At 38.6% G+C, this 12,149-nt stretch overlaps 1 protein-coding gene across 2 annotated transcripts in view; it reads left to right on the forward strand.

Moving 5' to 3' along the window:
* LOC124777664 (transmembrane protein 135-like) overlaps positions 1–12,149 on the forward strand; it is a 112,784-nt gene that overhangs the window by 59,357 nt on the left and 41,278 nt on the right. For both annotated transcript variants that reach the window (XM_047253179.1, XM_047253251.1), the window contains exon 6: positions 11,780–11,947. In XM_047253179.1, coding sequence (XP_047109135.1) covers positions 11,780–11,947 — 168 coding nt within the window. The remainder of the gene's footprint in view (positions 1–11,779; positions 11,948–12,149) is intronic.

Here is a 12,149-nt window from a genome sequence, read left to right on the forward strand (position 1 = left end):
ATGATTTTTCAATAGTAAATTGTCATGCATGTTGTTGCCCCTATGACTCCATGTTGTGCTCGTAAAATGAATCCGAGATGTAGAGAGAGAGTAAAACATCTCGGATTTATTTTATGAGCATAACAGGGAGTCATAGGGGCAACAACATACATGACATAATTTACTACTGAAAAATCATCCATAAAATACTTGAAAATGGCCTAAGGCTGAAATTGTACAATCGTACATGCAATAAAGAGAATGGCAGCTGAAAGCATCATGAAATCTTTCAAAAAGTTCATCGCAGCTGCAGACCCTATTGCATTGAAAATTTAGCATTAACTCAAAAGTAGTTGATGCAACATCTACATCTGTGTGGTTACTCTGCTATTCACATTAAACTGCTCAGCAGAGGGTTCAGTGAACCACCTTCAAGCTGTCTCTTTACCATTTCACTCTCGAATGGCGTGCGGTAAAAATGAGCAGTGAAATTTCTCTGTTTGAGCCCTGATTTCTCTTATTTTATCATGATGATCATTTCTCCCAATGCAGGTGGATGCCAACAGAATGTTTTTGCAATCGGAGTAGAAAACTGGTGATTAAATTTTGTGAGAAGATCCCGTCACAATGAAAAATGCCTTTGTTTTAATGATTGCAGTCCAATTCACGTATCATGTCTGTGACACCGTTTCCCCTACTTTGCGATAAAACAAAATGAGCTGCCCTCCTTTGAACTTTTTTGATGTCATCCATCAGTCCCACCTGATGCGGATCCCACACTGCACAGCAATACTCCAGAACGGGGCGGACAAGCATGATGTAAGCAGTCTCTTTAGTAGACCTGTTGCACCTTCCAAGTGTTCTGCCAGTGAATCACAGTCTTTGGCTTGCTCTACTCACGACACTATCTATGTGATCTTTCGAATTTAGGTTATTTGTAATTGTACTCCCTAAGTGTTTAGTTGAATTTTCAGCCTTCAGATTTGTGTGACTTATAGCTTAATCGAAATTTAGCGGATTTCTTTTAATACTTGTGTGAATAACTTCCCACTTTCCTTTATTCAGGGTCTATTGCCACTTTTCACCCCCATACAGATATCTTATGTAAATCATTTTTCAATTAGTTTTGGTCATCAGATGACTTTACAAGATGGTAAATGACAGTATCATCTGCAAACAATGTAAGACGGCTACTCAAAACCTGACTGGTATACAATCTGGACCGGAGCCCTTGCCTTTATTAAGTGATTTAAGATGCTTCACTACACTGAGGATATCCACTTCTATGTTTCTCATCTCGGCAGTTGTTCTTGATTGGAATTCAGGAATATTTACTTTATCGTCTTTGGTGGAGGAGTTTCGGAAAACCATGTTTAATAATGCTTCTTTAGTGGCACTGACGTCAATTACATCGCCGTTGTTATCACGCAGTGAAGGTATTGATTGCGTCTTGCCACTGGTGTGCTTTATCTATGACCACAATCTCTTTGAGTTTTCTGCCAGATTCCGAGACAGTTTTTTTTTTTTTTTTTTTTTTTTTTTTTTTTTGTGGAAATTAAAAAAGCATCTGACATTGAAGTACACGCTATATTTCGAACTTGTGCAAAGCTTTGGTGATCTTGGGGATAATGCGTTCTTTTAAATTTGGCATGCTTTTTTTCCATTGCTTCTGCAACAACGATTTGACCCGTTTTGTGTACCACTGGGAATCAGCCCTCACTTTTTAATTTATGTGGTATATATCTCTCAGTTGCCGTCCCTGCGAATCAGTACCATCACTTATTAATTTATGTGGTATATATCTCTCCAATAACGACTGAAAGCAAGGGGAAACTACAGCCGTAATTTTTCCCTAGGGCATGCAGCTTTACTGTATGGTTAAATGATGATGGCGTCCTCTTGGGTAAAATATTCCGGAGGTAAAATAGTCCCCCATTCGGATCTCCGGGCAGGGACTACTCAAGAGGACGTTGTTATCAGGAGAAAGAAAACTGATGTTCTACAGATCGGAGCGTGGAATGTCAGATCCGTTAATCAAGCAGGTAGGTTAGAAAATTTAAAAAGGGAAATGGATAGGTTAAAGTTAGATATAGTGGGAATTAGTGAAGTTCGGTGGCAGGAGGAACAAGACTTTTGGTCAGTTGAATACAGGATTATAAATACAAAATCAAATAGGGGTAATGCAGGAGTAAGTTTAATAATCATCATCATCATCTTGGACAGTTTCCAGCCACTGGCTGGGTCTGTCGGGAACACAAGCCTCTCCACCGTGTTCTGTCTTTCCACCATTCCCCCTCTTCCACCTTCGTCCAGTTCTCTCCTCTTCTCATCACACATTCCTTCACTCCCTTCACCCATCTATCTCTTGGTCTTCCTCTGGGCCTCTTCCCCTCCAGTTGCAGATCAAACATCCTCTTTGGAATTCTTCCCTCATCCATTCTCTTCATGTGTCCATACCACTGCAGTCTTGATTTTTCTATCCTGTCCTGTACTGGTTCAGGAGTAAGTTTAATTTTTTTTTTTTTTTTTTTTTTTATTCAGGAGTAAGTTTAATAATGAATAAAAAAATAGGAGTGTGGGTAAGCTACTACAAACAGCATAGTGAACGCATTATTGTGGCCAAGATAGACACGAAGCCCAGTAGTACAAGTTTAAATGCCAACTAGCTCTGCAGATGATGAAGAAATTGATGAAATGTATGATGAGATAAAAGAAATTATTCAGATAGTGAAGGGAGACGAAAATTTAATAGTCATGGGTGACTGGAATTCGAGTGTAGGAAAAGGGAGAGAAGGAAACATAGTAGGTGAATATGGATTGGGAGTAAGAAATAAAAGAGGAAGCTGTCTGTTAGAATTTTGCACAGAGCATAACTTAATCATAGCTAACTCTTGGTTCAAGAATCATAAAAGAAGGTTGTATACATGGAAGAATCCCGGAGATACTAAAAGGTATCAGATAGATTATATAATGGTAAGACAGAGATTTAGGAACCAGGTTTTAAATTGTAAGACATTTCCACGGGCAGATGTGGATTCTGACCACAATCTATTGGTTATGAACTGCAGATTAAAATTGGAGAAACAGCAAAAAGGTGGGAATTTAAGGAGATGGGACCTGGATAAACTGACTAAACCAGAGGTTGTGCAGAGTTTCAGGGAGAGCATAAGGGAACAATTGACAGCAGTGGGGGAAAGAAGTACAGTAGAAGAAGAATGGGTAGCTCTGAGGGATGAAGTAGTGAAGGCAGCAGAGGATCAAGTAGGTAAAAATACGAGGGTTAGTAGAAATCCTTGGGTAACAGAAGAAATACTGAATTTAATTGATGAAAGGAGGAAACATAAAAACGCAGTAAATGAAGCAGGAAAAAAGGAATACAAACGTCTCAAAAATGAGATCGACAGGAAGTGCAAAATGGCTAAGCAGGGATGGCTTGAGGACAAATGTAAGGATGTGGAGGGTTATCTCACTAGAGGTAAAATAGATACTGCCTACAGGGAAATTAAAGAGACCTTTGGAGAAAAGAGAGCCAGTTGTATGAATATCAAGAGCTCAGATGGAAACCCAGTCCTAACAAAAGAAGGGAAAGCAGAAAGGTGGAAGGAGTATGTAGAGGATCTATACAAGGGCGATGTACTTGAGGACGATATTATAGAAATGGGAGAGAATGTAGATGAAGATGAAATGGGAGATAAGATACTGCGTGAAGAGTTTGACACAGCACTGAAAGACCTGAGCCGAAACAAGGCTCCGGGAGTAGACAACATTCCATTAGAACTACTGATGGCCTTAGGAGAGCCAGTCCTGACAAAACTCTACAATCTGGTGAGCAAGATGTATGAGACAGGAGAAGTACCCTCAGACTTCAAGAAGAATATAATAACTCCAATCCCAAAGAAAGCAGTGTTGACAGATGTGAAAATTACCGAACTATCAGTTTAATAAGTCACAGCTGCAAAATACGAACGCGAATTCTTTACAGACGAATGGAAAAACTGGTAGAAGCCGACCTCGGGGAAGATCAGTTTGGATTCCGTATAAATATTGGAACACGTGAGGCAATACTAACCTTACGACTTATCGTAGAAGAAAGATTAAGAAAAGGCAAACCTACGTTTCTAGCATTTGTAGACTTAGAGAAAGCTTTTGACAATGTTGACTGGAATACTCTCTTCCAAATTCTAAAGGTGGCAGGGGTAAAATACAGGGAACGAAAGGCTATTTACAATTTGTACAGAAACCAGATGGCAGTTATAAGAGTAGAGGGACATGAAAGGGAAGCAGTGGTTGGGAAGGGAGTGAGACAGGGTTGTAACCTCTCCCCGATGTTATTCAATCTGTATATTGAGCAAGCAGTAAAGGAAACAAAAGAAAAATTCGGATTAGGTATTAAAATTCATGGAGAAGAAATAAAAACTTTGAGGTTCGCCGATGACATTGTAATTCTGTCAGAGACAGCAAAGGACTTGGAAGAGCAGTTGAATGGAATGGACAGTGTCTTGAAAGGAGGATATAAGATGAACATCAACAAAAGCAAAACAAGGATAATGGAATGTAGTCGAATTAAGTCAGGTGATGCTGAGGGAATTAGATTAGGAAATGAGACACTTAAAGTAGTAAAGGAGTTTTGCTATTTGGGGAGCAAAATAACTGATGATGGTCGAAGTAGAGAAGATATAAAATGTAGACTAGCCATGGCAAGGAAAGCGTTTCTGAAGAAGAGAAATTTGTTAACATCTAGTAATGATTTAAGTGTCAGGAAGTCGTTTCTGAAAGTATTTGTATGGAGTGTAGCCATGTATGTAAGTGAAACATGGACGATAAATAGTTTAGACAAGAAGAGAATAGAATCTTTCGAAATGTGGTGCTACAGAAGAATGTTGAAGATTAGATGGGTAGTTCACATAACTAATGAGGAGGTATTGAATAGAATTGGGGAGAAGAGGAGTTTGTGGCACAACTTGACCAGAAGAAGGGACCGGTTGGTAGGACATGTTCTGAGGCATCAAGGGATCACAAATTTAGCATTGGAGGGCAGTGTGGAGGGTAAAAATCGTAGAGGGAGACCAAGAGATGAATACACTAAGCAGATTCAGAAGGATGTAGGTTGCAGTAGGTACTGGGAGATGAAGAAACTTGCACAGGATAGGGTAGCATGGAGAGCTGCATCAAACCAGTCTCAGGACTGAAGACTACAACAACAACAACAACAACATATCTCTCAATTGCAGTTGATACTATCTCTTTGAAATCATTCCACATCTTTTCTATGCTTAAATGATCTGATTGGAAGGAGTGAAGACTGTTTCTTAAAAAGGCATCAAGAGCATATTTATAAACTTTTTAAATAGATATACTTTGTGTTTCTTTTGGTTGTAGGTGTTATGGTATTCAGCCTAGCAGCAACTGCCTTGTGGTCATCGATCCCTGTATTCATCATGATACTCCTTATTTGTCCAGGATAATTTGTTGCTAAGAGGTCAAGCATGCTTTCGCAACCGTTTATGCTTCGACTGGGCTCATGAACTAATTGTTCAAAATAATTTTCTGAAAAAGCATTCAGTACATTTTTGGATGACATTTTGTGGCTGCAACATGTCTTGCATAGCCATAGAAATAAGTCTACATCTACCTCCATCTGCCTGTTCTGAAATTCACTCTTAAGTGCTTGGCAGAGGGTTCATAGAACCAGTTTAAGACCATTTCTTGACTGTTACACTCTAGATTAGCACATGGAAAGAATGAACATTTAAGTCTTTCCGTGGGAGTTCTGATTTAACTTGTTATGATGGTCATTTCTCCCTCTGTAGATGGCGTAAGCTCCCACATGTTACTTTCTCCTCGTTCTATCCTCACAGTCATAGAACTTTAATATATTAAAGGTTGGAAAGGGGCATAGATGTCAGGTTAGAGAATGGGTACCATTCATGCTTGGGTACAGTTATCACTGATAGCAATCAGTGTGTTAAGTCACAAATTTGTTGATTTATTAACATGTAGCACTTAATAACACCGACTTTCACATTCCAGTATTAAAGATTAAAAATACAACAGTAATTTTGTGAAATCTGCCATTTGATACTTTAATGTAACCAGTACACATAATGAGCACACAGGTAGGCATATGTCTTATGAGGAAGAAGCAAGCTTGCCAGAAGTGTCCGTCTGTGGCCTGAACTGTACAACTTGCAGCCGTTATCGCGCTGCATGTTACGTCACAATGTAACAAACCTTATAATGGGACTGTGCAGAATATTTTCACATTTCACATTGGTGACTATACTTTTTGAAAAGATCTCGCCGCAACGGAGAGCATTTTTGTTTTAATGATTGCCACCCCAACTTGCATGTCCGTGACACTCTCTCCTGTATTCCATGATAATACAAAACAAGCTGCCTGTCTTCAAACATTTTTCGTTATTCTCTGCTAATCGTATCTTGTAAGGATCCTGCACTATGCAGCAATACTCTGGCAGAGGACAGACAAGCATAGTACAGTGAAGACAGTCTCTTTAGTAGATTTGGTGCATCTTCTAAGTGTTCTGACAATAAAATGCAGTAATCATTTTCTTGGAACAGCATTGTGAATGTACCAACTTGGTTTCAGTTCATGTTAGTACGCTCAAATGGTTAATTGCTGCACAGTTTCCGCCATGTTTAAATATGTCCAAGTTTCTTCACTTTTTACATTATTATGTCAGATTTTGAATTTCCTCTGTCTAATTGTCTAATTTTTTGAGCATTGCCTTTCACCAATTGATATGACCTGTTTTTGAATTTTGTTCAAGTTGTGCATTGTGCATTGACTGACCACTGGTCTTTTTCACAGCTTAATGATGTCAAAATCAAATTTATTCCAGTCTTTGGCAAGCTCAAAGATGTCTCTGTCTCACGGTAAATCATATGTTGATCCTCTTCAATCATGTTGCTCACAGCATCTATGTTGGTGCTTTCATGAAATTCACCGATGATGGGAGCACAACCGTGGTGACATTCTGTGAACCAATTCCAAACAATCTTTTCTAAAGGTGATTGATTACCAAAATTTGAATGAAGTGATTTGAGATGTAGTAGTCAATTTAGGCTTTTACGAAAATTGTAAGAAATCACACAGTGAAAGCCTTCCATGAAATTTCCATTTTTTCCACAACATTGTTTCTTTAAACGTGAACAAATCATGGAGCCAGTTTCTGGGGCACTGCTGATTCTAACAATAAGAAAAGTAAATTTTAAAGCAATAATTATGTCACATTGTAGTATTTTCTGTTGCTGGTGGGTTATCTGAATCTATCCTGTGTAATGATTATCATGCTCTTTCATATTTAACTGCAGCTGTGATCCATCTATCACTCGTAGACTGCTATTAAACTGAGATGTAACCTGTCAACTTTCATATCTCCAGTTTATTCTTTGTGATATCACGAGGGGCCGTCCTGTGACCTTCCTACCACAGTGCGTCAATATACATTGTCTCTCTTGCTAACCCTCGCTAAAGGGTCAGCAGAGCCATGCACTCCTAAAGCCTACCATCCGTGTTGTAGAACTCTCATACTCCAGATTTTAAAATGTTTGTCATCACTTTCTGTTGGTAAAAATCCTCTCTATAACTTTCCCAACTTCTTTAGTAATTTACGTTCCCTAAACTTTGTTGTTTCACAATACCGGTAGAGAGTGCAGTGTCACAGAAGGAGCTTAATCCAGCAATAGAACAAATTCAAAAATTTTAATACCAAATTACTATTTTTGTATGTCTCAAGGAAGCTCACAGTGTCCAGCTCTGTTTTACATTACTTTTCCACAGCAGTTACTTTGATTTTCAGCTATGGAATCCAAATAATAAACATAATTGATGATATGTCACATTACTTAATAGTTTTCTCTAATGTTAGTCACAGTACCAGTATTGTATGTTAAAGTATTTGAATTTACAGTTAATGAACATCTCTTGTAATTGTGATTTCACTCTCCTGCAATAATCACTGTCTAGTACTCAGTATGTGTCCGTCTTCATTTTCAGTCTAAAATTAGACAATTAATTCATACTCTGGAAGTGGTGTTTGAGCACTTAATTGATATACTTTGAAGGTGAAACTTCCTGTAAGAACCAAAAGATTTCAAAACAAGTAAAGGAAGAGTCTCCTTTTCTGCTTCTGATGGTTTTTAAAATGCTAGCATTTAAATTATGATCAAACAATGTTTCTCCTTACAGGCCTTTTGCAATTCTCTTTGGAACTTGGGTATATGTTAGTCAAATGGTCTTGGTGTGATATGGTGTATTTTTCCAGTCAAATTTAGAATATTGGAAGGCTTGATGTGATATGTGGTGTTTTCATTTTTTTACTTTTACTTGAGATACCATGGCAGCACCATTCATCATAGTGATCTCAAGCAGTCTCAGTTATGCAAACTTCTGTATATAATTACTTCTGTCTTTCAAGTATTAAATTACAATGGAAACTCCAGGTTGGAATATGAACAACGTAGGGAAAGATAGATTCCTACTTAATGTAAAGATCACTCGTTAAGTGTAAAGATCACTCGTTAAGTTGCAGACAGGCACAGCTAAAAGGCACTTACATGTAAACTGTCGGCCACAGCCTTCGCCAGAAAAGAAAGAGAAATGCACACACACCATTCATTCATACAAGCAAGCACGCCTCACATATGACTGCCACCTCTGGCAGCATAGACCAGAACGCAACTGCCACGGGGAATGGGAGCAGCAATCTGGAGAGGGTGGGGAAGGGGAAGGGATAGCAGCATACAGGTGGGGGAGAGGGGAGCACTGTCTGGCAGAGTGTACAGGAACTATACTGCCAACAGGTAAAGCTTCAGGAAGTTGCGGGGCAGGGAGGTGGGGTAAATGGAGCGGAAAAGGAGAGGAGCAGGGAAACAAGGGCAGATCCATTGGCAGAGGGCAACAAAAACAAAGAAGGTAGGAGACGAGGATGGGAAGGAGGTAATAGGGTAGAGGGTGTGGGAGCGGCATGTTATTGTAGGTTGAAACTGTGATAATTATGGGAGCAGAGAATGTGTTGTGAGGATAACTAACATTTGCACAGTTCAGAAAAGCTGGTGGTGGAGGTGAGGATCCAGGTGGATTGGGAAATGAAGCAGCCATTACTATAAAGCATGTTACGTTCAGTTGCATGTTAAGCCATAGGTTGGTCTACTTTGCTCTTGGGCACAGTGTGGCAGTGGCTATTAATCCTGATGGACAGCTTGTGACGTTCGCCTGCTTTATTTCTTTGTTGATAGTCATCGGTGTCGACATATTGCGTTCTTATACTGGCTGTATAATGGGAGGGAAAGGGGTGGTGGAAGTTCAACACTGACTACTGTAAATGATGTACCAAACAGTTGCACAGTTGTGTTTCACTGTTCACACCCCCCCCCCCCCCTCCCCCCTCCAATATTACACTGTTAATATGGCCAGTTCACTTTTGGTTAACTTTTGATAAGCCTTATTGATAGTTTGCAGGCAAATGTCAGCATACTGCTACAATAGTTTACTGTTGAACATCTATGAGCAGTAAAAATCTACCCATACAGTTCTTGCAGAATAATATGTTACATGTGGCACTATTGAACAGACACTGTAATTATTTTAAACATGGCCTATTTGTGTTACACTTATTTCATGGCTAAGTTGATGCATGTGTCTCGTCTAAAAATCATCCGTGGACTGATTGACTTGGGACCAAAATTGGGGACTTCATATATCCTCACAATAATCGGTACTGAAACCATACATTGTTTGATATTTAATTTACAGAAATTACAATTAAAACATAATTCATTCATTTAACTGAATATATAGAAAAATTCCTTCTTTTTAACAGTTTCTTCTACCACAAAGGTTTGGCTGAATTATTTGTTATGTTTAAATAATGAAATTAACAGATATAGTTATACAAACAATACTTTTGACAAACTTGGTAATTATTTTGGAATTAATTAAGGGCTAGATTTGCTATATATTTTCGAATAGAGCCAAATAAATACTTCAAGAATCCTAGTGGTGGTTCTTCAAAATGTTTATAAAGTACAGAATTTACATTTGTTTGCAAGTCAACAACAGAATCTAAGTCACTAAACAGTTACTGATTTCACCCTATAACAAAAGATATTAACTAGGAATAGTCAAAATAAATTAGAAAATTGTGATGACATACACAAAACTAAACACAAAATTAGACCTGGTGCTATATTCCTTAAGACTGAGGGCCAACCTTTCTCTTTTATGAAAATGCAGATTATACTCATGTATGTTAAATATAATTAGGCAAAAAGAAAAAAAAAATGAATTTAAGGAGGCAGATGGCAAAACAAGAAAGGAAGTAAAGAGATCCCAGCTTGCTTCGTCTCAAGCTGGTTGGTAGTCATACCAGTACAAAAAGCTGTTCAATGGTTTTATGTTGATATGACTACCAACGAATTGTCTACCGGGATGAATGGCCACCGCCAAACTGTGGCCAAGAGCAAAGTAAACCACCGTGTGGCACAACATGCAGCTGGACAGAACATGCTTGATTTTAGTGGCTGCTTCACTACCTGAGCCATCTAGTTCCTTCCCTCAACCACCAGCTTTTCTGAACTACACAGATGAGAGTATTTCTCACAACACATTCTCTGCTCCTGTAATCATCCCAGTCTCAACCTAAGGTAACATACTGTTTTTGCACCCGCCACCCAACAGTCCCCCCACCCCCGCAACTTCCTGATGTTGTAGCTGTTGGCAGTTCAGTTCCTACACGCTCCACTAGACAGTGCTCCTCTCTCCTCCCCATCTATACACTGCTATCCCTTCCTCTTCCCCACCCCCTCCAGTTCTCTCCTTCCATTCTCCATGACAGTTGTGTTCTGGTCCAAGCTGCTAGAGGTGGCGCTCATGTGTATGTGAGGTGTGCTTGCTTGTTTGAATGAATGGTGTGTGTTTTTCTCTTTTTTTGTGATGAAGGCTGTGGCTTAGGAATTATGGTAAGTGTCTTTTAATTGTGCCTGTGTGCACTTTAACGTGCCATCTTTAGGGTAAGTAAAGATTCTATCTTTTCTTACATTGTAAATATTAAATTACACGCCATGTGGAATATACTTTTCTACACAGTTGCTATAAGTGCACCACTGCTGTTTTGAAGATAACTTATACTTTTCTGCAATGCCCAAATGCACGTACATTGCCCTTACACACATACACTGTTTGAAATATACTTACTCTCTTCTTATGCCCACTCCATGATGTTGTGAGCTACATTTTCAGCTGTGACTTTTTCTCCGGGACATGCTCACTGATGAAATTTAATTCATGTCTGACTCTGAAATTTGTATGACATCAACTCTGTGACATTTTGGATGTCACCGAACTTCACCCCAGGGATTTCAAACCACCACCTAAAATATACGGGAATTATTGATGGCAAAGGTGTGCGCATAAATTGTCGTCTGTGACTTGGACACAAAATAAGTAAATGGTTTTTGGCAATAATAAGTTGGAAATATGACTGCATTAAGTTTCCTACAAATTGTATGCAGAATAAAAAAAGGACATAGGATTTTTCTGGTTAGCAAATGAACCTCATGTTATTCTTATTTTTTATATTTGAACATTTTAAATTGAAATTTTGTCAGTATATTTTGCAATATTTTTAGCTGCTGTTTGTGTCTGTTTCATTCGCATTTTTCTCTCAGAGTAAGTGATAAGAGAGAAATGTATGGTACATCAAATTTTTATGCATTATTTCTATCATGTCATTTTATTGCATTTATTAATGGTGGAATTACTGACTGACTTTACTTTTAGGGAACAGCAAAGTTATTCTCAATAGGGTATGGTCTTCAAGTCTGTCTAAGACTGCTGCTTCAGATTCGTAAACTTGTACGTCATCCGAAGATGTTACCTGGTGTACTGGTGCAACGAGATGCATTCAGATTTGGAGCATTTCTTGGGGGATTTTCTGGATTATTTAGGGTGAGTACAAATCTCTATAAAATTGTGACAGAAACTAAATTGTGTTTCTGTTATTTCTTACACATTTTGCAGACTTGAGGTTCATTATAAAAGAACCAAATCAGCTTTGTAATTCATTCACTTGACTGTTCGTCTTGTTGCAACATCTTTAAAAAAAAGTTTAGCTGAGTCGCGTACTACCATAGACCCATACTGAATCAAA

This window comes from Schistocerca piceifrons, chromosome 1 (genome assembly GCF_021461385.2).
Source record: "Schistocerca piceifrons isolate TAMUIC-IGC-003096 chromosome 1, iqSchPice1.1, whole genome shotgun sequence".
Taxonomy (NCBI): domain Eukaryota; kingdom Metazoa; phylum Arthropoda; class Insecta; order Orthoptera; family Acrididae; genus Schistocerca; species Schistocerca piceifrons.